Source organism: Aulostomus chinensis, chromosome 2 (genome assembly GCF_037954235.1).
Source record: "Aulostomus chinensis isolate RoL2024-O1b breed Wild chromosome 2, RoL_Achi_v1.0, whole genome shotgun sequence".
Lineage (NCBI taxonomy): Eukaryota > Metazoa > Chordata > Actinopteri > Syngnathiformes > Aulostomidae > Aulostomus > Aulostomus chinensis.
Window position 1 is genome coordinate 21,394,326 of NC_141321.1, and position 20,110 is coordinate 21,414,435.

Consider the following 20,110-nt stretch of genomic DNA (forward strand, 5'->3'; position numbering starts at 1 on the left):
TTACAGTTTGCTGCAGTTTCCCTCGTGTCCTGTAGGGGGTAGTACGTTCCTGCCCAGCGCCGAAGACAGGAATGTTTTCCAATGAAGAAAAATGATCACAGAGACAACTGAGCCTGAACTGTGGAGGAGTGTTTTGGAAGGTATCGGAGTCACATTTGACTTGTTAGGCTAATTTTAGAATGGTTTTATCAGATTTACTTACACAGGCAGTTGTTCTTGTCACCAACCAAGCCTCAACACCAGAAAACTCAAGAACATTCCTGTCTTTTTTTTTTTTTTGAAAAAAGTTTTGCTTCGATATTTGCTAGCTAGCTCTTCCGGAAATTGACACGTCGAATTGAGTTAATGGATGACAGAAATTGTGTTGTGTGACTAATGAGTTTAGTTATCCGTTGTGAGAAATTGCTGCTTATTTTCAGCCTAGATATTCCGAAATTCGGTGTTTTCACTGAGCTAAAATCTTGCTGTACCGTTAAGACATAAATCATTGTCGAAGTTCGAATACGATGCGTAATGTCACTTGAAAGCTGTAAAAAGAGTTGAAGCGAAATCCCGGTGTTAATGCTGACATTCACATAGTCAGTACCAGCATCCATTGAATATAATTTGGGTAAATTAAATGGAACAGTTGATGCTGGCTATTGCTAACCGTCTTACATTAAAGCACGAGCATGACACCAGGGGGTTCGTGAGAATGTGCATACGTCACTGAGGAGGCTGTGTTTATCTGTTAGCACATTTCCAGGATTAGTTTGAGAGAAACATACTATTCATGGTGTTTTTGTGCGTGTTTCTCCTTGCAGAATGCCTTTCCGTTTTTGCCCCCAGTGTGGGACAAACTTGCAGCCTGGTTTTAAATTTTGTCCATCCTGTGGGGAGAAGCTTCCTTGTCCTGCGGATGACCCTGGACCACTGGACACCACTCTGTCTCCAAGTCCCTCCCTCCTCAGAAAAGATGAAGCAGCAGTGTCAGTGAGAACTTGCTCAGCTTTTAGCACATGTTGTGAGCCCACAGAGAGTAAGGGTCTTTGCAATCATAATAGCATTACTAGAGGTTATTCATGTCAGTCTTTTGTGTTGTACACATAGTAAAGTTGTATTTTTTCTTTCTTTATAGCTCAGGCATATTTAACCACAAGCACTGTGTCTCCTCGTCCTGCTCTCCGAAAGACACGCAACTCCCTTCGTTTTGACAAAGACGTCAAATTCAACCTCAAAGATGCTGCTACACCTTTTGGAGATGGTAGGACGGAAGGTAACTTCAGTAGTGTGGAAGCAACCTGCCTTCATGACACTTGCTGTGTGGAATAAAGCTTCCTGATGGTGGAGCCAGCATCAGTGTTATCACAGCTGGTGTTGTGCTACATGAATTGGTGATATGTGACACTATGATTTGTTTCGACAGATATCAGTGTTGAATGCCAGATGTCTTCTCCAAGGAAGCACACAGTGTCTTTCAAACATGACGCAGAGTCGGAGCCAAACATGAAGTCTCCATCCGCTTCTGTTGTAAAATCCCCTCGAACTGGTGAGCTCAGTCTGACACATTCACCACCTTGCTCTTTGTTCTTCATCTCCTGATGTCTTCTCTCATCCATCATGTGGTTGGATGTGTCTGTAGTCAGGGGAAAGGCAAAGCTCTCCAGACTTTCTGGGACACTGGCGGAAGAAGGGAAGACCGTGACTCCTACAACGATCAGGAAAGCAGAGGAATCAGCAGTAGATGGCTCTCCTGCGGCCCCGGTGTCCTCACCAAGCTCCAGATCTCCTGTTAAAGGTAAGCGACTCCTTCATGCTTCTTCGTTAATTAACTTTTCCTGTTTTGGGGGTTTAACAGGTTTTGACGATGTAAAGCCAAGTCCAGTGCATGTCTTCATTTTATACATTTCGTCAGCTGAGTATTTTGAAAGAGGATGACATTGAGGGAAGAGGTCCTCAGTCCTCATGCAAATGTCAGCCAGGTCTTGATGAATCAAATGGAGATTTTGTTAAACTTTCATTCAGGAATGATGAGCTCTGCCACAGTGTTAAATCAAAGCTCCTCTTGTATTTATTTTGTGCATCACCGTCTTATTAAAGAGAAATTTCAGGTTTTCTCTGTAACACAATCGTTCCATCATTTTTGTGTGAATGAACATAGGAAAGAGTAAAGCCAAGAAGGCCAAGCACGCGTCTGCTGTGGAGCCGCTGCAGGAGGGCGAGGAGCTGACAGACACCACCGGCAAGAAGTGGATCTTGATGAAACTGCTCAGTCAGAGTGCAACAGAGCTCATCTACCAAGGTACAAATCAGCCATGTAGCCATGGCACGCATTTCAGGCGCTTCTCGACACCACTCTGACATCTCAAGTCGTTTGCTGAAGTCGTCTTCCATCCTTCAAAACTGTGGCTGTTGCCTGCTGATGACTGTTTATTACGGATTGATTCTAAATTGATGTTGTGATTGGTTTACCCTCGTGTCTTTTTTCAGTTTTGCATAAAGTGACACGACCCAATCCCAAGGAACCAGATCACATCCTCAAACTGGTAAGTCCTCAAAACCCAGTAACATTTTTTCAGTATTTATCCAGAGGAGTATAGTTTCTTCTTCTTCTTCTTCTTCTGTGGACTATCCTGTGAGAATGTACTTGATTATGATATATTTAGTTGCATTTTTTCCATTGTGAACTGTCTCAAGTATAAATAAAGGAAATACTCATGAAAATATGATGTTATGCGAGACAGTCTACCATAAGTGTTCCACTCTGCTGGAAATAGCAGCTCAACTTTTGACATTAAGTTTCCATGCAACTGGCGTTAAAGTTGCAGCATGGGCTGTAGCATGGGCCAAGGTATCAGAGATCCCTTTTACATGGTGGTGAAAGATGGCTTTTTTTCTAGCATTGTGTTTGGCTGAAGGTTCCTTGGCGGAGGTGACCACAGTGCCCTCTAGTGACAAAATGTGTTGTTACATCCCATCACTGAAAGCCAATGAGCAGCTGTTGTTGCACATTGCAGCCTGCACTCTGTTCTTTCCTAAACAGGAGCTTCTTTATCAAAACCTGGATGATTTTTTTTTCTCAAAGCATCACTTCATCAGTTTCCCTGCGTGTGACAAATGTCTACTCTTTAATTTAATTAGGGGGCTAAAGATGGAAAGATCTTCAATGAACAGAATTTTCTACAGAGAGCTGCAAAACCATCGTCTGGTGAGGATTCACTTTGTTCTCTTTGCAGCTTTACACCTCAGTCTGCTGGTCTTTTAGTTCCAAAGCTGCAGGTGCTAAGTCATTAAGACAATGGGTTAACTAACTCTTTCTATTTATTGAGGATGACAGTAAGTTTTCATCAGAACTCTCATTTGTCTGATGATTATCACTGCATGAGAAGTAAAATGTTAGGCATTTATTAATCTGTTTGAGTAGTTTTTTGTCATTCAAGAGGCAATTTGGATTTGTCAGAGGCGTAACGTTACAGCTAGCATCGCTCGTAGCTTCGCTGATGGCATTGGGCCAACCTGATGACCATAAATGACAGGATCGTCCTCCAACATTAACGATTGCGCTGTCTCTCTCTCTCTCCAGTGGAAAAGTACATCAAGCAAAACAAGATGGATTTCCTGGGGATTCCTTCCTGTGTTGGCTTTGGACTTCATGCAGACTCATACAGGTGTGTGAGAGCGATGTCACTGACTGTTTACTCTAAGCAGGCATCTCATACGACCTGAGTTTTGCTTTGTGTGGTACATTTCTAGGTTTCTGATTTTTCCCTACATGGGCAAGTCTCTCCAGTCTGTCATGGAGGATGATGAACTTCTGCCTGAGAAAGCTGTTGTCCAGCTGGCCTGTAGAATCGTGAGCATCTTCCAATCACATTGGAGCTTGTCAGACGTATTCGCAAACCCCTGTAGGGTCATTTAAAAACCTTATTCCACTGATGCAACAACCAATGGTGACGTTCCTTTCTCCTCCCAGTTAGATGTGCTGGAGTACATCCATTCAAATGAGTACGTTCATGCTGACATTAACACAGAAAACATCTACATCAGCAAAGGAGAACAATCACTGGTGAGATGTGGATATAAATTAAGAGATAAAAACTGGCCAAGGTTGAATTTTCTCTCCTGCTGACCACTGTGTGTGTTCAGGTGTACCTTGTAGGATACTGCCATGCCTTCAGGTACTGTCCGAGTGGACAACACGCCGAGTACCGTGAAGCCAGCAGAACAGCACACGAGGGCTCCGTTGAGTTCATCAGTCTGGATGCCCATAAAGGAGCAGGTGAGCTGGTTGTGACGTTTACATAATATTAGTCATAAACTGGTTCTTCCCCAGTTCAACAGTAGTCCAGTTAGATGACCTATTCAAGCTGGAACTGTAGTTTGTCTGTATGTTTCCCACTGAACTCATCCCAAGCCAGAAAGCCCTCCTACAATGACTCTGTTCCACTGTAAATGCAGCCCTGCCAGATCAGACTGTAGGCAGAACACTCGCTCGCCTCCCACACACCATCTGGCTTCATAATCACAAGTTCGTCTTCTCAAGTGTCTTCATATGTCTGCTTTTTTGACTTTCTAAGCAGAGTCACTGCATCATTTGTTGATGTTAAACACTAAAAGGACTAGGTGGATTGAGCATCTGAGGTATAACTCTTTTTGTGTGTGTGTGTGTGTGTGTGTGTGTGCGCGCGCGCGTGTGTGCACATGCGTTATCTGCTCTTAGGTCCGTCTCGCCGCAGTGACCTGCAGTCCCTGGGCTACTGCATGCTGCGCTGGCACACAGGCACGCTGCCATGGACGGCCCTCACTGAGCCGAGTCAGGTGGCCACTCAGAAACAGAGGTGAGAGAGTCGCAAAACACCATCGTGTTACATTCAACTTTGTGGATAAAGTTACTTTGAAAAGCTCTTATTTTAGGTTTATGGAGGATGTTCCTGCTCTGCTGCGTCATTGCTTTGGCAAGAAGAGAGTGTCCAGTGAGTAATTATAATAAACAACATGACAAGTGAGATATCATTCTTTTCTAATGGGTGTGTGTGTGTGTTTGTGTGTGTGTGTGTGTGTGTGTGGGATGTCATAGGTGCATTTCAAAGCTACCTGACTGCTGTGATGGCTCTGGAGTACTCAGAGCAGCCCGACTATTCGGAGCTGAAGGCTGGACTAAGCGCAGCGTTAGAACAGCTGGGGGGGTCGCTGGAGCAGCCGCTCAGCTTCTAGGTGAGGAGACGTACACGAGAGCCCGCGGCACTGCACATTCTGCTCCTCCTACTCGCTCCTTGCTGTTTCTGAAGATATTTTGTTTTTAGACTGGAGGGGAAAGCGGATGAATGATTGAATGTTTCTGATGAGAAGGACACTCATATTCTTTTTCTTACATTTTCAACAAGAGCCAAGCCCTCCTTCAGGCAAAACACATCTGGAACACTGTCGAGACATGTTTGCACCTTTAATTTCCTGTTTTCAGCTGCAGCTGCTCCAAGTACTCACTTGTGTCAGCAGTTGATCACAAACTCAGTCGTCCTGTGAGGTTTTTTTTCGTAAACAAAGAATTATTTTTTACATTGAGTGTTGCTCACCAAACACATCATTCATGTCACTGACGTATTACAACCCTCCCATTGCTCATAAACCATCCTCTAAGCTGATTTATAAGCATTTCATATCCTAACATCTGTAGCATCTGTGTTTACCTGACCGACTCTTTCCTGGTGCATTCTCTTCCCGTCCTGCTTTAGTGTGTGTGTGTGTGTGTGTGTGTGTGTAGAACTCCAATCCTGACGGATCTGCAACTGTTTATCTGTTTCACTTCAAAATACCTGAATAGAACTGTGATTAGAATCAGACCAACAGGAAAATGTAAGTTAAACCTTTTTATGCAGTTGGGAGTTTTAACTGGTGACAATAGTATTCAAATATGCTGTCTAGAAAAGACAGTTGTACAGACGTAATGATTGAAAGATGGACTTTTATTATGCTGTGTTTTCTCAGAGGTGTTTTATCACGTTGACAGAGGGATGACGTTTGAGTTCATTGTATCGGGGGTCCGGGTGTGTTTCTGTGATTTATTGCACTACAGCAATGCACTGATTGTTAAATGTGTCACAGTGTTTGTTGTGTTCTCGGAATTTTACCTGGACGATTGTTTCACTTTTAATGACTTTTTTTTTTTTAACTTGAGAGGTTTGACAGCCAATGCAAATGAACTTTGAAAGACTTTCCTTTGACTTGTACTGATGTTGCTCATGATTTCTTCTAAACAACCCAAAACACAGATGTGGCTCAGTGTTGATCCACTCCTGAACTCTACTTCGTATACACACGAGCACGCGCGTGCACAAACAAATTTACCTGAAATAAACAGGATGTGTGTTTTTGTTAAAAAAAAAAAGAAGTGCCTTAGAGTTTTTCGCTATTGAAAAGTCCCAAAGCACCTGTAGTGTGGCTGCTCTGTATGGAGAAAAATCCCAACTGATGTACAGAATCCCCTTTATAAAAATACATATTTCAAAGAAAAACACTTCAAGATACAATCAAAAACACAATTTCATTTGAAAGAAAACTTTTATAAAGTCTGAACATTTCTGAACATAAAACATTTTGACATTTCAAGACATATACAATTCTTTATATGAAACAGTAAATATCTCTTATTGTGAACACTCTTAAAGTAATTCAGAAAATAAACACTGTTTGCCTGATCTCTTCTCTTGTGGCTGTTTAAAACCGTACATCCGTCTCTCGAGGCACTTTCTGAATGAAGAGGCGTTTGTAGATCAACGTAAAGCGAGATGCTGAAGGACTACAGCGCCCCAGTGAGGCAGCTTTTTGGATGCAGCTACCCGCCTGATGGCTTCTCCAACTGGAACGTAGCTTACACACCTAAACTGAGCAGTTGAGCTTACGCAAACATGCTGGCAGTGTGAGGCAGCTACACATGCACATTTAAATATATTTTTACACTGCAAACTGCTTGTATGACATTAAGAGCAACTCCTATTCTTCAAGTGTTGATATGATTTCCAAGTGTAACTCTGGTCGTAAGGCAGCACGAGTCCTGGAGTTGCTTTGGACGTTAAATGTAACATCTGGACTCTCATCGTTTTGAAGACTACTGTGAATGATCTTGTAGGTTTTCAGGATACATTCCTGCTTGGGAAGTGACTTCATGTCCAGAGCCCTGTAGCTCACATTGATGATAATCTGAAGACAAACATCACATGCTCATGAAGTCTCTCCTAAGAGCTCTGGGCTGTGTTAACACTGCAAATCATAAAAAGTCCACAAATACTGATAGTTTAGAAAACCTCGCAACTCATCTTTTGTCTCTTTCCGCGCTTTCAACCCTTTGAATGATTGTATGAAGAAATGGAGTCTACTGAACCTATTAGATGACTTAAATAAACGTTATGAAGCCACAAAAAAAACAATAATAGAAAACCGTTTGCTTTTAGCTGTTCTTGAAATGTTTACATTTTGGACACTGGATTTTGACATGGCAGGTAAAGTTAGTGAATATGTAAACGAAGTGGTTTTCCACTAACATCCAGGCAACATGATGGCGTTGAAAGATTCAGGGGCTTTAAAGGGATGTGAGTGGGGTCAGCCATAACCGAGGTGCAGAAACCCAGAGGTTTATTGTTCTTGATCAGAACAAGGCAAAAATGAGCACAAACTCCATTATAATGGAAGAGCTTGTTTGTCAGAGCGATGGGTGGAGCGTCCTCAACACATCCAACCCCGGTTGAAGGGGAGACGAGCAGGTTAGAGACGAGAAATGGTTTAGCTATGATTCCACTGTGTCATCAGAAGACCGTCGTGGCCAGATGGCTGGGAGTGGAGGGACGCTCCGGCTGGTCTTTTGATGTGTTGTTTTCTGGAAGATTCAAATAAAAAGAAGAAATTCACTCAGTTTTGTTAGCACATGATCGACTACTGTTCTGTTTACTAGCGAGCCTCTCTCACCGCATTTGTCTCCCTTTTCCTCGCTGTGCTCCTCCTCATCCTCTGGCATTTCCACCTGGCTCAAGTCCTGCACATCCTCCACCATGGACTCCTATTCAACATTGGATTTTTAAGAATTAAACTTGCGTTTAAGTAACACACAGTCACACCAGTGGCCATGACAGAAGTTTACCTCTGATTCAGAGAGTCGATCTTCATCAGAGTTCCTAAACCCCTCTGGAGCTTCCATGAGGATCTCCAGACCATCCGCCTCCTCATCACTGCAGCCACCCAACAAGGAGATGCAATATTAGATAAAAAACAAGGTCAAACATGACTTCTGTTCCAGACTGTCCAGCAGATCTATAGGTGACACAGTTGCTGCATCTGGTGGCAAGGATCTGAGTGTCTTCTACATCTAGAATGACATTTTGGAAACGTCCGTCTACTTTTTGGTAAATGTGCTTATTTTCCATCAACTTCTAAGGAGTTCCTTTTCTGGTTTGTTTTGTTCTGTTTTTTTAAAGTTATGCTTGGATGGGCAAGTTAGTATACTAATGGTACACAGTATATCAATGGAATGTGGGCTCATAATATTTGTTCTCAAATCTCAATTTCAAATAATCACATTTTAATTTTAGAATTAGAAACAAAGCCACAACGTCTTTGCTGACTGGCTGTAGAGATTCAGTGCAGAACTCCACCCAACAAAAACAATTGTTGACAATTAGAGAAGAAACTGCTGCTACTAATCGTGGTTGAAGGAGAGGATGAGGAGGGTGACTGCGGGACAAACGTTAACCTGAATCAATTTAAACCAGGATACCAAAGGAGGAAAAGAGGGAAGCTGGAGGTGCACAGGTAAGAAAGAGAGGCAGGCTGGGAATCCCGGGTTGAGGAGCGGAGCGTAGCAGCTGACCAGGAAACACTGGAAATGTTGTGTGAAGGTTTCAGCACCAAGAAGAAGCTGTTAGGTAATCAGAGGCTACACCCTTACTTTGGTCTATTTCCACCAACGTTGTAAGGTTTTATTACTGGTCGTGTCTAATAGGAACTGGAAACTACAGAAATGTATCATCTAGTGCTGTCAGGTGATTAAAAATATTCATTAACTAGTTACAGGATTTGTAATTAATCACATATCTGCTTGACTGAATCACCCTCAGGCAGGGCATCTAAAGGCTGAGTCTCAGAGAGGCACTTTGACCAGCGACGCATGTGAAGTGACGAGCCACTGTCAAGTACGGGTCCTTCGATGGGCCAAGTTTAAAATGCTTGTGTCTGGGTAAAACTCCCATTGAATTGCCACTCAAGTGTGCTGTAATTAATTGTTCGTTCATTTTTATAACACGTTAATTTGCGGTGTAATTAATCTAATTAATGCGTTAAAGTGACAGCCTTAGTATCATCTAAAAAAGGGAGCAGAGAATAAGCAAACTGACCTTCCTCCCGAGTAGAAGTTGTCTATGTCCTTCTTCTCCTCGTCCATCTTCTCCTCTTCAATGCTGCTTTGGTCTTCTTCATGCTGTCCATCATCTTCTTCCACTGCTCCTTTGTCTTCATGTAGTTCATCCTCCCTTTCCCCCTGCTGCTCATCTTCCTGTCCTTCATCTTCCTCTTGCGGCTTATATTCCTCTTCTTTATCTTCCTCCTGTTGCTCCTTTTCTTTATCTTCCTCCTGTTGCTCCTTTTCTTTATCTTCCTCCTGTTGCTCCTTTTCTTTATCTTCCTCCTGTTGCTCCTTTTCTTTATCTTCCTCCTGTTGCTCCTCTTCCTCCTTTCCTTTGTCTTCCTCCTGTTGTTCCTCCTCTTCCTCCTCCTCTAGGTCAGACGAGTTGAGAAAGTCAAAACTTTCCAGGGCAGTCTCCACCTCCTGAGTGAAACTAGAAGAAGTAGGAAAAGGAACCTGCAGAGAAAGCAAAGGTGTTTTACAGCACGGACGTGTTAGCTGTTAGCAGTTGAGCTCAGATGCAGGCGCTTACAGTGGGAGGCTCCTCCTGGAGCGGCGGTCTGTGTGTCTCTCCTGCCTCCCCGTCCTCAGCCTCTGCTTCAGTCTGTACTGGCGAGTCCTCAGGTGATGCCTTCGCCTCCTCTACTGAAATACACTCTTGTGTGGTGCCAAGTTCGGACGCATCCGTTCTCTCCACAACCGACTCAGGAGCGACAGAGGAAACATCGGAGCACGAGCCGCTCAGCTCGGCCGAGGTTTCTGAGAGGTCAGCTGATTGGACAGACACAGTGTCCGTCACAGTACAGTCTGGGTTGCTCTCGCCCACTTGGCTGTGAGAGCAGGAGGGCTGCAGGTGGCCATTGGGTACAGCAGCTATCTGAGAAAAGACCTCGTTGACTTCGGTCTCATCCTCCTCTTGGTTGGATGACAGCGACGGCGTCGACGTGCTGGACTTGTGCGGCGTGAGCGACAGCTGATTGGTGAGAGTGGTCTGCAGCATGTTGGAGCCTGACAGCCTCTGAGCGTGGTGAGCCAGGGCCGGACTAGACGAGTCATCCGAGGACTCGGAGGAGTTGGACCAGACTGTCCCGTTGTCCAGTTCGCCCTGTCGCTTCAGCAGAGACTAGAGAGGAAACGAGACAGTGAGGCAATGGACTGACAGAGAGTGAGGTCAAATGATCACGTCTACATCAACTCAGACACGTTACTGGTTTTGTTGGTTAACAAATTAGATTTTAAAAGAAAAAATTTACAAGACTGGCAGTGTTGCACAACGAAGATCAAACTGATGAATCCAGTGGGTGTCAAGTCTTTTGCAGGGGGTGGGGGGCACAGAGCCAATGAGGCAAGTTCCACATGACCAGGGCCAAAAATGTGTCAAATGGATCTGTTCCACAAGGGACCATGGCGCCACTTTGTTACCAGCGAGACAGTCTCAGATCAGCCAGATATACGAAGCAATACAGAGGAGCCAATTCTGGATTATAACCACAGAAAACAGGTGCAGTGAAGCCAAGTGTCCATCTCTGAACTTAATATTTATACTTACAGATGTAAACACTGAAACCGCGCTCATGATATTTATGCAATCAGTGATACTCTGGTTTTCCTGACATTGCTACCAGGTGATTAACGTTTGACTTTTCTGCTCTCAAAAGGGAATTAGAAAGTCTGACACCGCTGGATTTATCAAGTATGTCTACAGACATGATTAATCACATATGAACTTCATACTACTGAAATCTGCAGCATACAGGATTACACACACACACACACACGCGTGTGTGCACACATTCATTTGACACATTAAAATCATTTAAATATGTTTCATTAATGAGGGCAAATACCACACAAGCTATTTGGGATACAAATATTACATTTTTGTCGTTTTACAATGTAATTAGAAATGTTTAGGGCATCTTCTATTGAGATCCTGAAATGATTGGAAATAAGAGCAAAGCAATTAGGAGTTAACTGATTATTAATTAATAAACATGTTGACTGAATTTTTTGCTTCTTTTTCAAGCAGCATTGCTGCAACTTTCTTATTTTTTTCCATAAATCATTCGAAATTGTGATGAAATTATTTGTTTTCAAATCTTTGTGAACATTAAATGAACAATCAAAGCAATGATTAATTGATGAAAATGCTTTTGTATTGGAAATTAACTGTCCGTAATGAATCATCTCAGGGATTTTTAGGTTTATAAATCCTTCATTCGCTCTAGAACTACAGCTAAGTCCCACACACCGACTGTAAACAGGTGGATGTACGGCTCCATTCACAACGTAAGGAAGCGGTCCTGTCGGTCACCAGGTTGTGGAAGGCCTCCGTCAGCCCGCGGCTCTGCCTGGCCCCGCCATGAGGCATGCTCTTCAGGTAGGTGAGGAAGAGGAGGGACATATTGGACCACTACTCAACCACTATTAAACAGCTACAAGGGCCGCAGCTCCGCTCATACACGCTGTCACACACCCCACAACTGCCGTCATTCACTGCGGGACTCGCTTGAGTCGTATTAGGCACACGACTCCCACAACCACATGACCTCACACACAGTCCTCTGCGAATAACCTCACACACATCAGTGCTACTGCTACAGACAAAGCAGTTGGGGAGCAGCTGAAACAGAACAAGCCAATGAAATGAAAGTAACAGCAGCCATCAGTGAGGCAAGTACACACCGAATATGAGGACATAAGAGACTCGTCTACTGTGATGAACCGTCAAACTGAGCTGAGATTTGTTCTTTCGTGTTGACTCACATAAAACACCTGCTCCCGCATGGAGGGCGTGTCAGGAGGGCTCTGATTGGACAGCAGACGTTTGGAAACTGTACTGGTGGATGATGTCTGGTCGTCTTTATCAAATGGACTGAAACAAAAGGACAGAAGGGAAATAGCAGCTGAATAAACACTCTGTGTAACCACAGTGAGACTGTTTGAGGTGTGAGCCGCAGGTTCAAGTACCTCCAGGTGACCTCCAAGTTGAGTTTAACTGTTCCAAGGTCGTTGATATCTACGGCGAGCGTCTGGGGAAGCGGGCAGAACAAGTCCAGCATTTCGCAAGACACACTACCCACCACCACATGATTGGCCAGACTCTTTAGCTCTGTCACCTTAAAACAAACACCCACCCACACACACACACACACACACACACACACCTCACATAAGATCAAGAGAGAGATCTACACAACATTACAATAAATACTGGCGAGGAACAGTTCTTACAAAATAATAATTTTAATAATATAATTTACAAGATATGTAATTAGTAAACTATTTATTACATGAGTATCAGTACTTCTGGGTCAGATGTCACCCATCTTGGAATGCTGCCTTTGTTTTGATCTGGACTTCACACCTGCAAGGTGTCATGAGTGTGCAGGACACAGCTGTGATACTTTCAGAGACCAGACATGATGCATGAGTGCTTCTGTACTGAAAACCTTCTCTGTGGTAGGGCCTGCAGCAGTTGTGGGTCCTGATGTCATTACCTTGATTGACAGCAGTTCTGTGATGAGAGGCAGGAAGATGTACTCCTCGCTGTCCCAGATCTGCTTGTTGCTGACCTCAACTCGGCCTCGTAGCCTCCAGCGCTGCCGCCCGTAGCGCATTAGGACCTAACACAGTAGACAATAGCCAGCGTGAAAGTGTGGACACACAGACCCATGACCCACTAGCCACTAAAACAACTTTTTAATCTTTGATTTGGTGTTTTGTTGATGTGGTGGAGAGAATTCTCTCACATCCGTCCAAAATCTCTCACAAGTGTTCAATTAGATCTGATGACTAAAGCCACAACTGATTCACACCATCATCATCTTGGAGGAGGCCACTCCCATCACTACAGAGGATAGCGGCTGGGACGAGCCCACGGGAGCCATCCCCTCATTGCAGGAGTTTCTCCACCCGTGTCTTTAAGTTGTCACCCATCTACACATCCAAATTTTCGCTGCTGTGGTTCTTACCTCATACTGGTCACCAGCACACAGCCGCGCAAAACCAGCCAGGCCTGAAACATCAGAAGTGTGTTAGAAAAAGAAGAACTGCTCTGACAGAAGGAATCGAAACTCACAAGGGAAGAAAGTGACTCACCCTTCATCTTGACATGAAATTCTCCCATCTGACTTTCCAATTCACTCTCGAGTGAACACATGTGCTGCACAGACAGAGATACAGATGAAGGTAACAGGAGCAGTGCTGATTTCTTCTCACAAAAACAGACGACACAGATCAAAGAGCTCCTCAGCCGCTGCACATGCTGGTGCCATCAGTACTGACTTCAGGTCACTAACATACCTCCGTACATTCCCTGTAACCCTTGTTGGCTTCACTCAGGCTCTCTCTTGCTTCCTTGCTGCCAGTGGCGGAGTTAAAGGCCGCCACCATTTTACTGGCTCCATCTCGCAGCCGCCGTTGTATACAGTAAGCTTCATAGAGCTCCTCCACCTTCCAACAGAAGGATAATCAGTTTTAATTATCTTTTAATACCTAAAGCATTTTATGTGTTGATTAAAGCCACACAAGTTGTGTTTTGAGGCGAAAGAGGAAGGAAACCCATGAACATATTATCACCAAGTTCTTGTGGTAAAAATGTTAGCAACGTTCACATATTTACAAACCTCAACATTCGTTTAGAGTTGAGAGAGCCACTTAACATTACACAGCACAAACATTCAGTAGTGCACCATTAACTCAGCTGTCACCAACCTATGGACGCCAGAAGGACATAACAAACCTTCACGTACCGTAGACATACAGTTGGTATATTTTTGTCATCTACCGTGAACAAAATAACCATCACAAAACTCAACACTGTCATGTCATCTGAAGGGTGATAAAGGATGAGTTATGATGGGAAAAGTGACTCATTCTGAGCAGCAGTGGTGACGGTGTGAGAGTCCTGGTGGGTTTCATAGATATCTCCAGGAACTATGTCAGAAAAACTGCTGCTTCCAATTTAGATTTTGCTGTGATTCAATCACAATGAATGGGTCAACATGAAGCCGAAGGAAAGACATCATCAAGCTAATTCTTCACAAGTAGGAATTCAAGTTGTGTCATATCTTTCCACAAAGTGACAATCAAATACTTTACAAATGCTTGTTTTCTGAATGGCGTTTGGATTTAACCAGCCACAGGGAGTTTTACAAGCTCCAACTTCTTAATTTTACCACCCTAAATAGAAATGCGATCTCTATCCTTTTTTTTAAATGTTTTTATTCTTATATTTGTATCAACAAATAAATATTATACTTTAAGGGGAATATATACACACGCACACGTATATAATTTTTATTTAATTTGAGCCGACATATTTGAGCCGACATATCTCGCCTTTCACTGATGACATCAGCAGTGATCTTTAGTTAGGAAATGTTGGTGACAGCTGCTTTAACTCATAAAATTATTCATTTAACTGTACACAACAAACACACCTTGCTGAGGTGGAATTCCAAGCGGCGCATGAATCTCTCTATGGCTTTCACTTGCTACACCAAAACAACAACAAAAAAACAAACAAACAGAATTCTTAAACTTACTTCACACTGTTACATTATACAGAGCTCACAACAATATTCAGCAGGTGTGACTGAAACTCACCTTATCCTGCTCATACAAAGAGCCCTGCAAAGAAAATCAAAAATTCAAATTAACATCCTGAAGAAGACAAGACCAGATCAGAACAGTCGATACCAGCGTGACCGGTCTGACTACACGAGCTCTCACCAAACGACCGTTCCTCTTGTTTTCTCTGATCTGCTGACCCAGACTGTCCAGCTCCAGCTGGTGGACTTGCAGGTACGACCTGACAACAAACACCCATCGCTGTTACCTTTTCATTTTAACACCCAAAACCCAGCAGAGGCTAGAAGGGGCGTACTCACTGTAAGCCTCTTCGTAAGGCAGCGTACACTTCATCCAGCCGCTCAGGCTGGGGGGTTTTAGTGGGTGGCAGTTTGGTGGAGCCTGTGAACATCCTGCTTCCTTACAAGGCACGTTTCTCTTGGATCAAACAGTGCTGAGCGAGGGAACGGCAGAGAGAGAAAGAGAGAGTGAGGAAGAGAGGGGAAGAGATAGGGATCACTGCTGCTTAGGTCTTCATGATCAGAGCGATAACAGAGCATTCAACATGAGCATCAGGGGAGCAGACCAACAGAGCTGCTGCTCACCTGCTGACTGGAGGGACACTGTCACTACTGTAGCATGCTGGGCCAGTCGACTGTAGCGCTGTGACTTTAACAAACCAAAGGACATGTCCTGTAATTATGCAGAGAGGAGACATTAGAGTAGAAAATGTCCCTTTTTTCCGCTCAGACGTCGCTGCACCTGACAGGAACATTTCTCCCAGTGAGCCATTACAGAGGATTCTGATAGTGATAGAGGTCCATGGAGGAAGCAGGGGGAAACAATAGAGGACAGACAGCACTCTTCCATTTCCTCTCTCTGCCTACATTGTTCAGTGGAGACGTGGAGCGACATGCTCACAGCAACCACAGTGGCCACCACTGACAACAGTGGGGAGCACACGGTCTGCTTTTGCTTCTCTTCCCCTTCCTTCCCTTCTTCTCCACCCCCCCCCCCCCCCCCACACACACACACACACACACTCCACCTCCATATCCAGAGAACAGGAAGTCTCATAGCTTGACTCTACACAGGAAATTCTATACAGAAGACTGGCTCAGGCATATAAAACAAACCTGCCATGTGCGTAAAAACTGACCCTTTCCTACTTTAACGTGCAGATTAGTGTGATCAGAGGAAACGGTTATGGTAGCGAGAGGGTCGTGCTTGAGCTAAGCTAGTCAGAAGAGAGATTATAGTCTTAAACCAAACTAATCTGTCAAGCAAGAGCCAAACCCATATTAACACATGGGATCTATGAATGAGCCAATACACAACAGAGCAACTGGTGGCAACTGCTCAGCATTGTTCTACACTGAACTCACAACCAGGAGAGAAACCAGACATTTTTATAACAGATGGCATCATGTTCCACCTGTTGCTGAAGTAAAACACACACACACACACACACATATGATGATCAACACCACCGTTGACCCACCACACAGTGAGAACTTGGGCCTGCCTTGGGGTACTCCAGTGCAGGTTAAACCGCTAATCTGGATTAACAGGAGGCGGTCAGGGTTACATGGCAAAGAAAACTGTGCCATATTAAAGAGACTTTTCGGATAAAACACCCACTTTTTTGCAAAAACACCGAGAATTCATAGTTGCGCAGCTTGAAACAGCATCATACAACAGTATCATCGCACACTCGTACATGTACATGAAGGCCACACACAGGCAGATAATTATGAGTGACAATCAGCAGGTTCTCTGTGCAAGATGTGCTTTTATCCCTTTCCCAACATCAGAGATCATTAGCTGGATTAATGCTGTCCCCTGAGTAGAGCGAACAAAGACGACACTGTTTCTAATCACCTCACAAGACTGGAGTTTTGTTTGAAAACAAGCCTTTCATGCACTCACTGCATGTACTATTGCATAGAATCTGTTGCCTTGCCTATATGTGAGAAGACCTTAAGAAATTTGCTTTGCTTTTTTTTAAAAAAAAAAACAATAGTCTGGAGAATGTGTTGCATTATTGCCTGGTGAATAAAAACAAAACAAAACACAACTTTGAATGAACTGTTCACTGGAGATATAAACTCAAGTATATAATGGCAGAAATCATGTGGATATCACAAGTTAGTTCCCACCATGGAGGGATATCTTTAGTTTGGCCAGCAACCCAAACCTCAATTCATCATATCAAACCAGGAGAGAAGGCCATTTTTCGGGTTGTGTGCTGTGTTTTAATGGGAGACTAATAAACAACTCCTCCACACTATGTGAGTTTGGGGAGGAAGAGGAGGTAGATGAAGGGGAATGGTGTTGCAACAATCTGCAACCTCCAGATTACTGGATTAGCTAACCCGGCGGCGGCAGCAGCAGGCCACTTAGACGGATCAACACATCACAGCCGGGCGCTTCACTCCAGCTAACGGCTGAGGATGGAGCCCAAACTTGGGGGAAAGCGGTAGCGAGCCAAAATTTCTATCCCACTCCAGTAGTTCATCACAGGCCAGACTAAAAAGTCCTCTCCTGGTCAGAGTCGGACCCCCAACGTCCGCTCCTCCCAAAAGACACTACAAACACAAGAACCGCAAGGGGGGAAAAGGGAAATAAAGACAACCACGACGAGCATTCCGACAACATCACAGCAAAGCAACTTCACGTCGCCCATGTAGAGGAAAACGTTAACGGGATCTGTGTTGTGACCTTGGCGACAAAAGCCGCCGCCTCCTACCTCGGGTTAACAGTCCGACAGCCCGGAGAGAAACACCCAAGTCCCATTTCCAACACGATGCTCCACACAGTTCGCGGAGTTATTCTGGGCGCTGTCCTTCTCCTTGATTTCGCAGTTTTTTTTTTGTCCACAACCACCAAGCAGTCGCCCAAAATGACTTCCGGCTGAGAGTTTTCAGTATAAAAGCACGTCATGTTAGTCACGAATTGCAAAACACAGGTACAGCGACGACTAACATGGGGAGTATTTTAAGGTATTTTTGTCCAAAACTGATCAGAAAAGAAACATGAATGATCAAACTAAACGCCACGCACTTAAGAAGTTGGTGACAAAATATAGGTTACAGGGATCCAGAGGAGTTTGTGATTTATCATCAACACTGATTTCATTAAATCCCAAGGTTGTTCAAGATTGTTTCACAATCAATCTATTGATGGACATTCAATTAAGATAAGACAAATGGTCAAAACAGAGTAAATGCTCTTCAATGAAGACGTATGTTCTCTAAAATAAAGGAAAAACAAGTGTCATGTAAGAAGATAAGCGGTAAGATAAGAAAATACTTTATTATGGGGTATTAAGGTTGTATAAACACATCGAGTGCTGCCAAAGTAGCCCGATCAGTCAAAGATTAAAACGAGAAAAGAAAAAAGAGTAAATGCAACTTTAATCTGTCTTCTACTTTAAGTCTGTACAATAATAGTAACCACAACAACTATAGTAATAATCTTTATTTGCATAGATAACCATATGTATATAGCTCCATAAGGATGCTAACATTGGTTTTGAGTGCTATTGTTTGCTTTTGAAGAGGCTGTTAGAATTTAGATTAACTGAAATCTGAAGATGTTAAAAAAGATTTTTTTAAATATGTTATTGTTTGATTAATTGTGATAAGTTCAATAGTTAAAGGTGGTGAGGAAAAAAAAGTGCTTTACAAAGAGAGACTAAATGTTAGAATATTCTGAAGCCCCCAAAATGTGAACTTGGTACAGGCTGTGTAGGAGTGCAGTACTTGGAAGTTAAGTACTTGGAACTCAGCCTCTCAGGAAATCAAGAGGAATCACACTTTCAGCAACATCACTATATCAAGTCCAATACTAACTGAAAACCAAACAGTGTAAGAAATTGATTACAGCAGATTATAATGAGTGAAGTCTCTGGCTTTGCAAAGGTTACAAAAGATTCTGACTATTTTTAAGAAAATCTGATCTGATCTGACAGGAGTGCAAGTTAAATAGTGTAGATGTCTGTGACAATTTACTGGCCAATATGCTGGCACCTTTTCTAGATATCCAAAACCACATATCTGGATGAATAAATTCGGACACAGAAAAGGACACATTGAACATTCACGTGTTGCAGGTTTGTACCTCTTCAGTTTGTCTCAATTTAAATTTTAAGCTAAAATTTTAAGCTTTTATTTTGAAATATCCCTTCTCTAACCGGAAAGCAAGTCTCCGCTAGTTGCTGTGGCAACAAGGATGTCCCTCAGTCTGTCACTGTGTTTTCTCCGTTGCTGCCTTTGCTGTGCTGGCGACGCCACGGTGAATCCAACGGAAAAACCAGGCTCGGTGTTTCCGAGGGGGAGGAAGGAGAAACAGCACCGACTTCTCCAACAACCACGGCAGTCAACGGGGGGTGCCTAGTTCGGCCTGTAGGGTGGGTTCAGGTGTAGCAGTTCCACGGACCGTTTCACGAAGTTACACTAAACCGGGGAGGGCAATTATCGAATTAAATAGAACAATAACTGTCCCCTACAAACTCTAGTTTACGGCAGTCAAAAAACAACGACAGTTGTTGGAATACACAAAGGCCGTCTTGTCTCTTTTTAACGTTCCAGTTTTTGTAGCTAACGAATGACTAGCACACGCAACCAACCCTTCAGGAAACGTCTGTGACCAGGAGCTTCCCGACCCACACAATCATTCTCAGACTCAACATTTCTATGTCGTCATGTTTAACTCATAACACGAAGACCTCAACAACGGAACTATTAGCCTCTTTAGAACCTTTTTAAATACAGTCTAGTCACATGCTGCGTGGCACCAGATGCTATATTTTTAATTTCTGATATTTCAGACACTGCTTAAATCACGGTCCGGCTTTCACGCGGACATTGAGGGGCTGCTGACGAATTGAGCAGTGGAGAAAAACAGGTTAAAAAACAGAAAAATAAACTCAGTTTGGCTAAGATAAGAATGTTACCGTAGGTCCACCATGCTTCCAGTCGCCTTCCTATTTCGCCTATGAACATTATACATTCACCTCTAGTGATAAATGGAACAGCACCAGAGGGATGGAAATGCAAAGGAACATTGAAAAATATAGTGGAATGTCAGGGATTTTTTTAATTAACCCCAACAGGCTCTTCCCACATGAGTAGTCATGTGACACGTCACATGCTAAGACCATTAGTT

At 43.5% G+C, this 20,110-nt stretch overlaps 2 protein-coding genes across 4 annotated transcripts; one reads left to right on the forward strand and one right to left on the reverse strand.

Moving 5' to 3' along the window:
- The first annotated feature begins 98 nt into the window (after window positions 1-98).
- vrk3 (VRK serine/threonine kinase 3) lies at window positions 99-7,809 on the forward strand. The gene is made up of 15 exons (XM_086184373.1): window positions 99-140; window positions 804-1,018; window positions 1,118-1,255; window positions 1,406-1,528; window positions 1,622-1,777; window positions 2,141-2,281; window positions 2,470-2,525; window positions 3,121-3,187; window positions 3,563-3,647; window positions 3,733-3,832; window positions 3,953-4,045; window positions 4,126-4,258; window positions 4,700-4,817; window positions 4,894-4,952; window positions 5,057-7,809. The coding sequence occupies exons 2-15, from the start codon at window positions 805-807 to the stop codon at window positions 5,191-5,193; spliced, it is 1,620 nt and encodes a 539-aa protein (XP_086040499.1). The 5' UTR covers window positions 99-140; window position 804; the 3' UTR covers window positions 5,194-7,809.
- On the reverse strand, window positions 6,355-20,027 carry LOC147269403 (uncharacterized). 3 transcript variants are annotated; one of them, XM_086184352.1, is made up of 18 exons: window positions 19,899-20,027; window positions 15,547-15,634; window positions 15,262-15,395; window positions 15,104-15,182; window positions 14,978-15,001; window positions 14,812-14,865; window positions 13,673-13,822; window positions 13,469-13,532; window positions 13,342-13,385; window positions 12,868-12,993; window positions 12,338-12,486; window positions 12,134-12,242; window positions 11,619-11,741; window positions 9,900-10,490; window positions 9,360-9,823; window positions 8,111-8,198; window positions 7,939-8,029; window positions 6,355-7,849 (listed from the first exon to the last, which is right to left on the reverse strand). In XM_086184352.1, exons 3-18 carry the CDS (start codon window positions 15,351-15,353, stop codon window positions 7,779-7,781), a joined length of 2,319 nt encoding a protein of 772 aa, XP_086040478.1. In that variant the 5' UTR covers window positions 15,354-15,395; window positions 15,547-15,634; window positions 19,899-20,027; the 3' UTR covers window positions 6,355-7,778. The 3 variants fall into 3 exon arrangements, with proteins under 3 accessions (XP_086040478.1, XP_086040470.1, XP_086040486.1); XM_086184344.1 differs by lacking the exon at window positions 19,899-20,027 and adding an exon at window positions 17,691-17,848; XM_086184360.1 differs by lacking the exons at window positions 11,619-11,741; window positions 19,899-20,027 and adding an exon at window positions 17,691-17,848.
- Between the last annotated feature and the right edge of the window lie 83 nt (window positions 20,028-20,110).

Bases quoted from the DNA above. Each gene is read 5' to 3' on its own strand.
- vrk3 (XM_086184373.1), top strand. From the start codon at position 805: ATGCCTTTCCGTTTTTGCCCCCAGTGTGGGACAAACTTGCAGCCTGGT. The intron at 1,256-1,405 runs GTAACTTCAGTA...TTGTTTCGACAG, and splicing joins TGGAGATGGTAGGACGGAAG to ATATCAGTGTTGAATGCCAG. The intron at 3,648-3,732 runs GTGTGTGAGAGC...GTACATTTCTAG, and splicing joins CTTCATGCAGACTCATACAG to GTTTCTGATTTTTCCCTACA.
- LOC147269403 (XM_086184352.1), bottom strand. From the start codon at position 15,353: ATGTTCACAGGCTCCACCAAACTGCCACCCACTAAAACCCCCCAGCCT. The intron at 8,030-8,110 runs GTAAACTTCTGT...AATGTTGAATAG, and splicing joins ATCGACTCTCTGAATCAGAG to GAGTCCATGGTGGAGGATGT. The intron at 7,850-7,938 runs GTGAGAGAGGCT...TGAATCTTCCAG, and splicing joins GGAAAAGGGAGACAAATGCG to AAAACAACACATCAAAAGAC.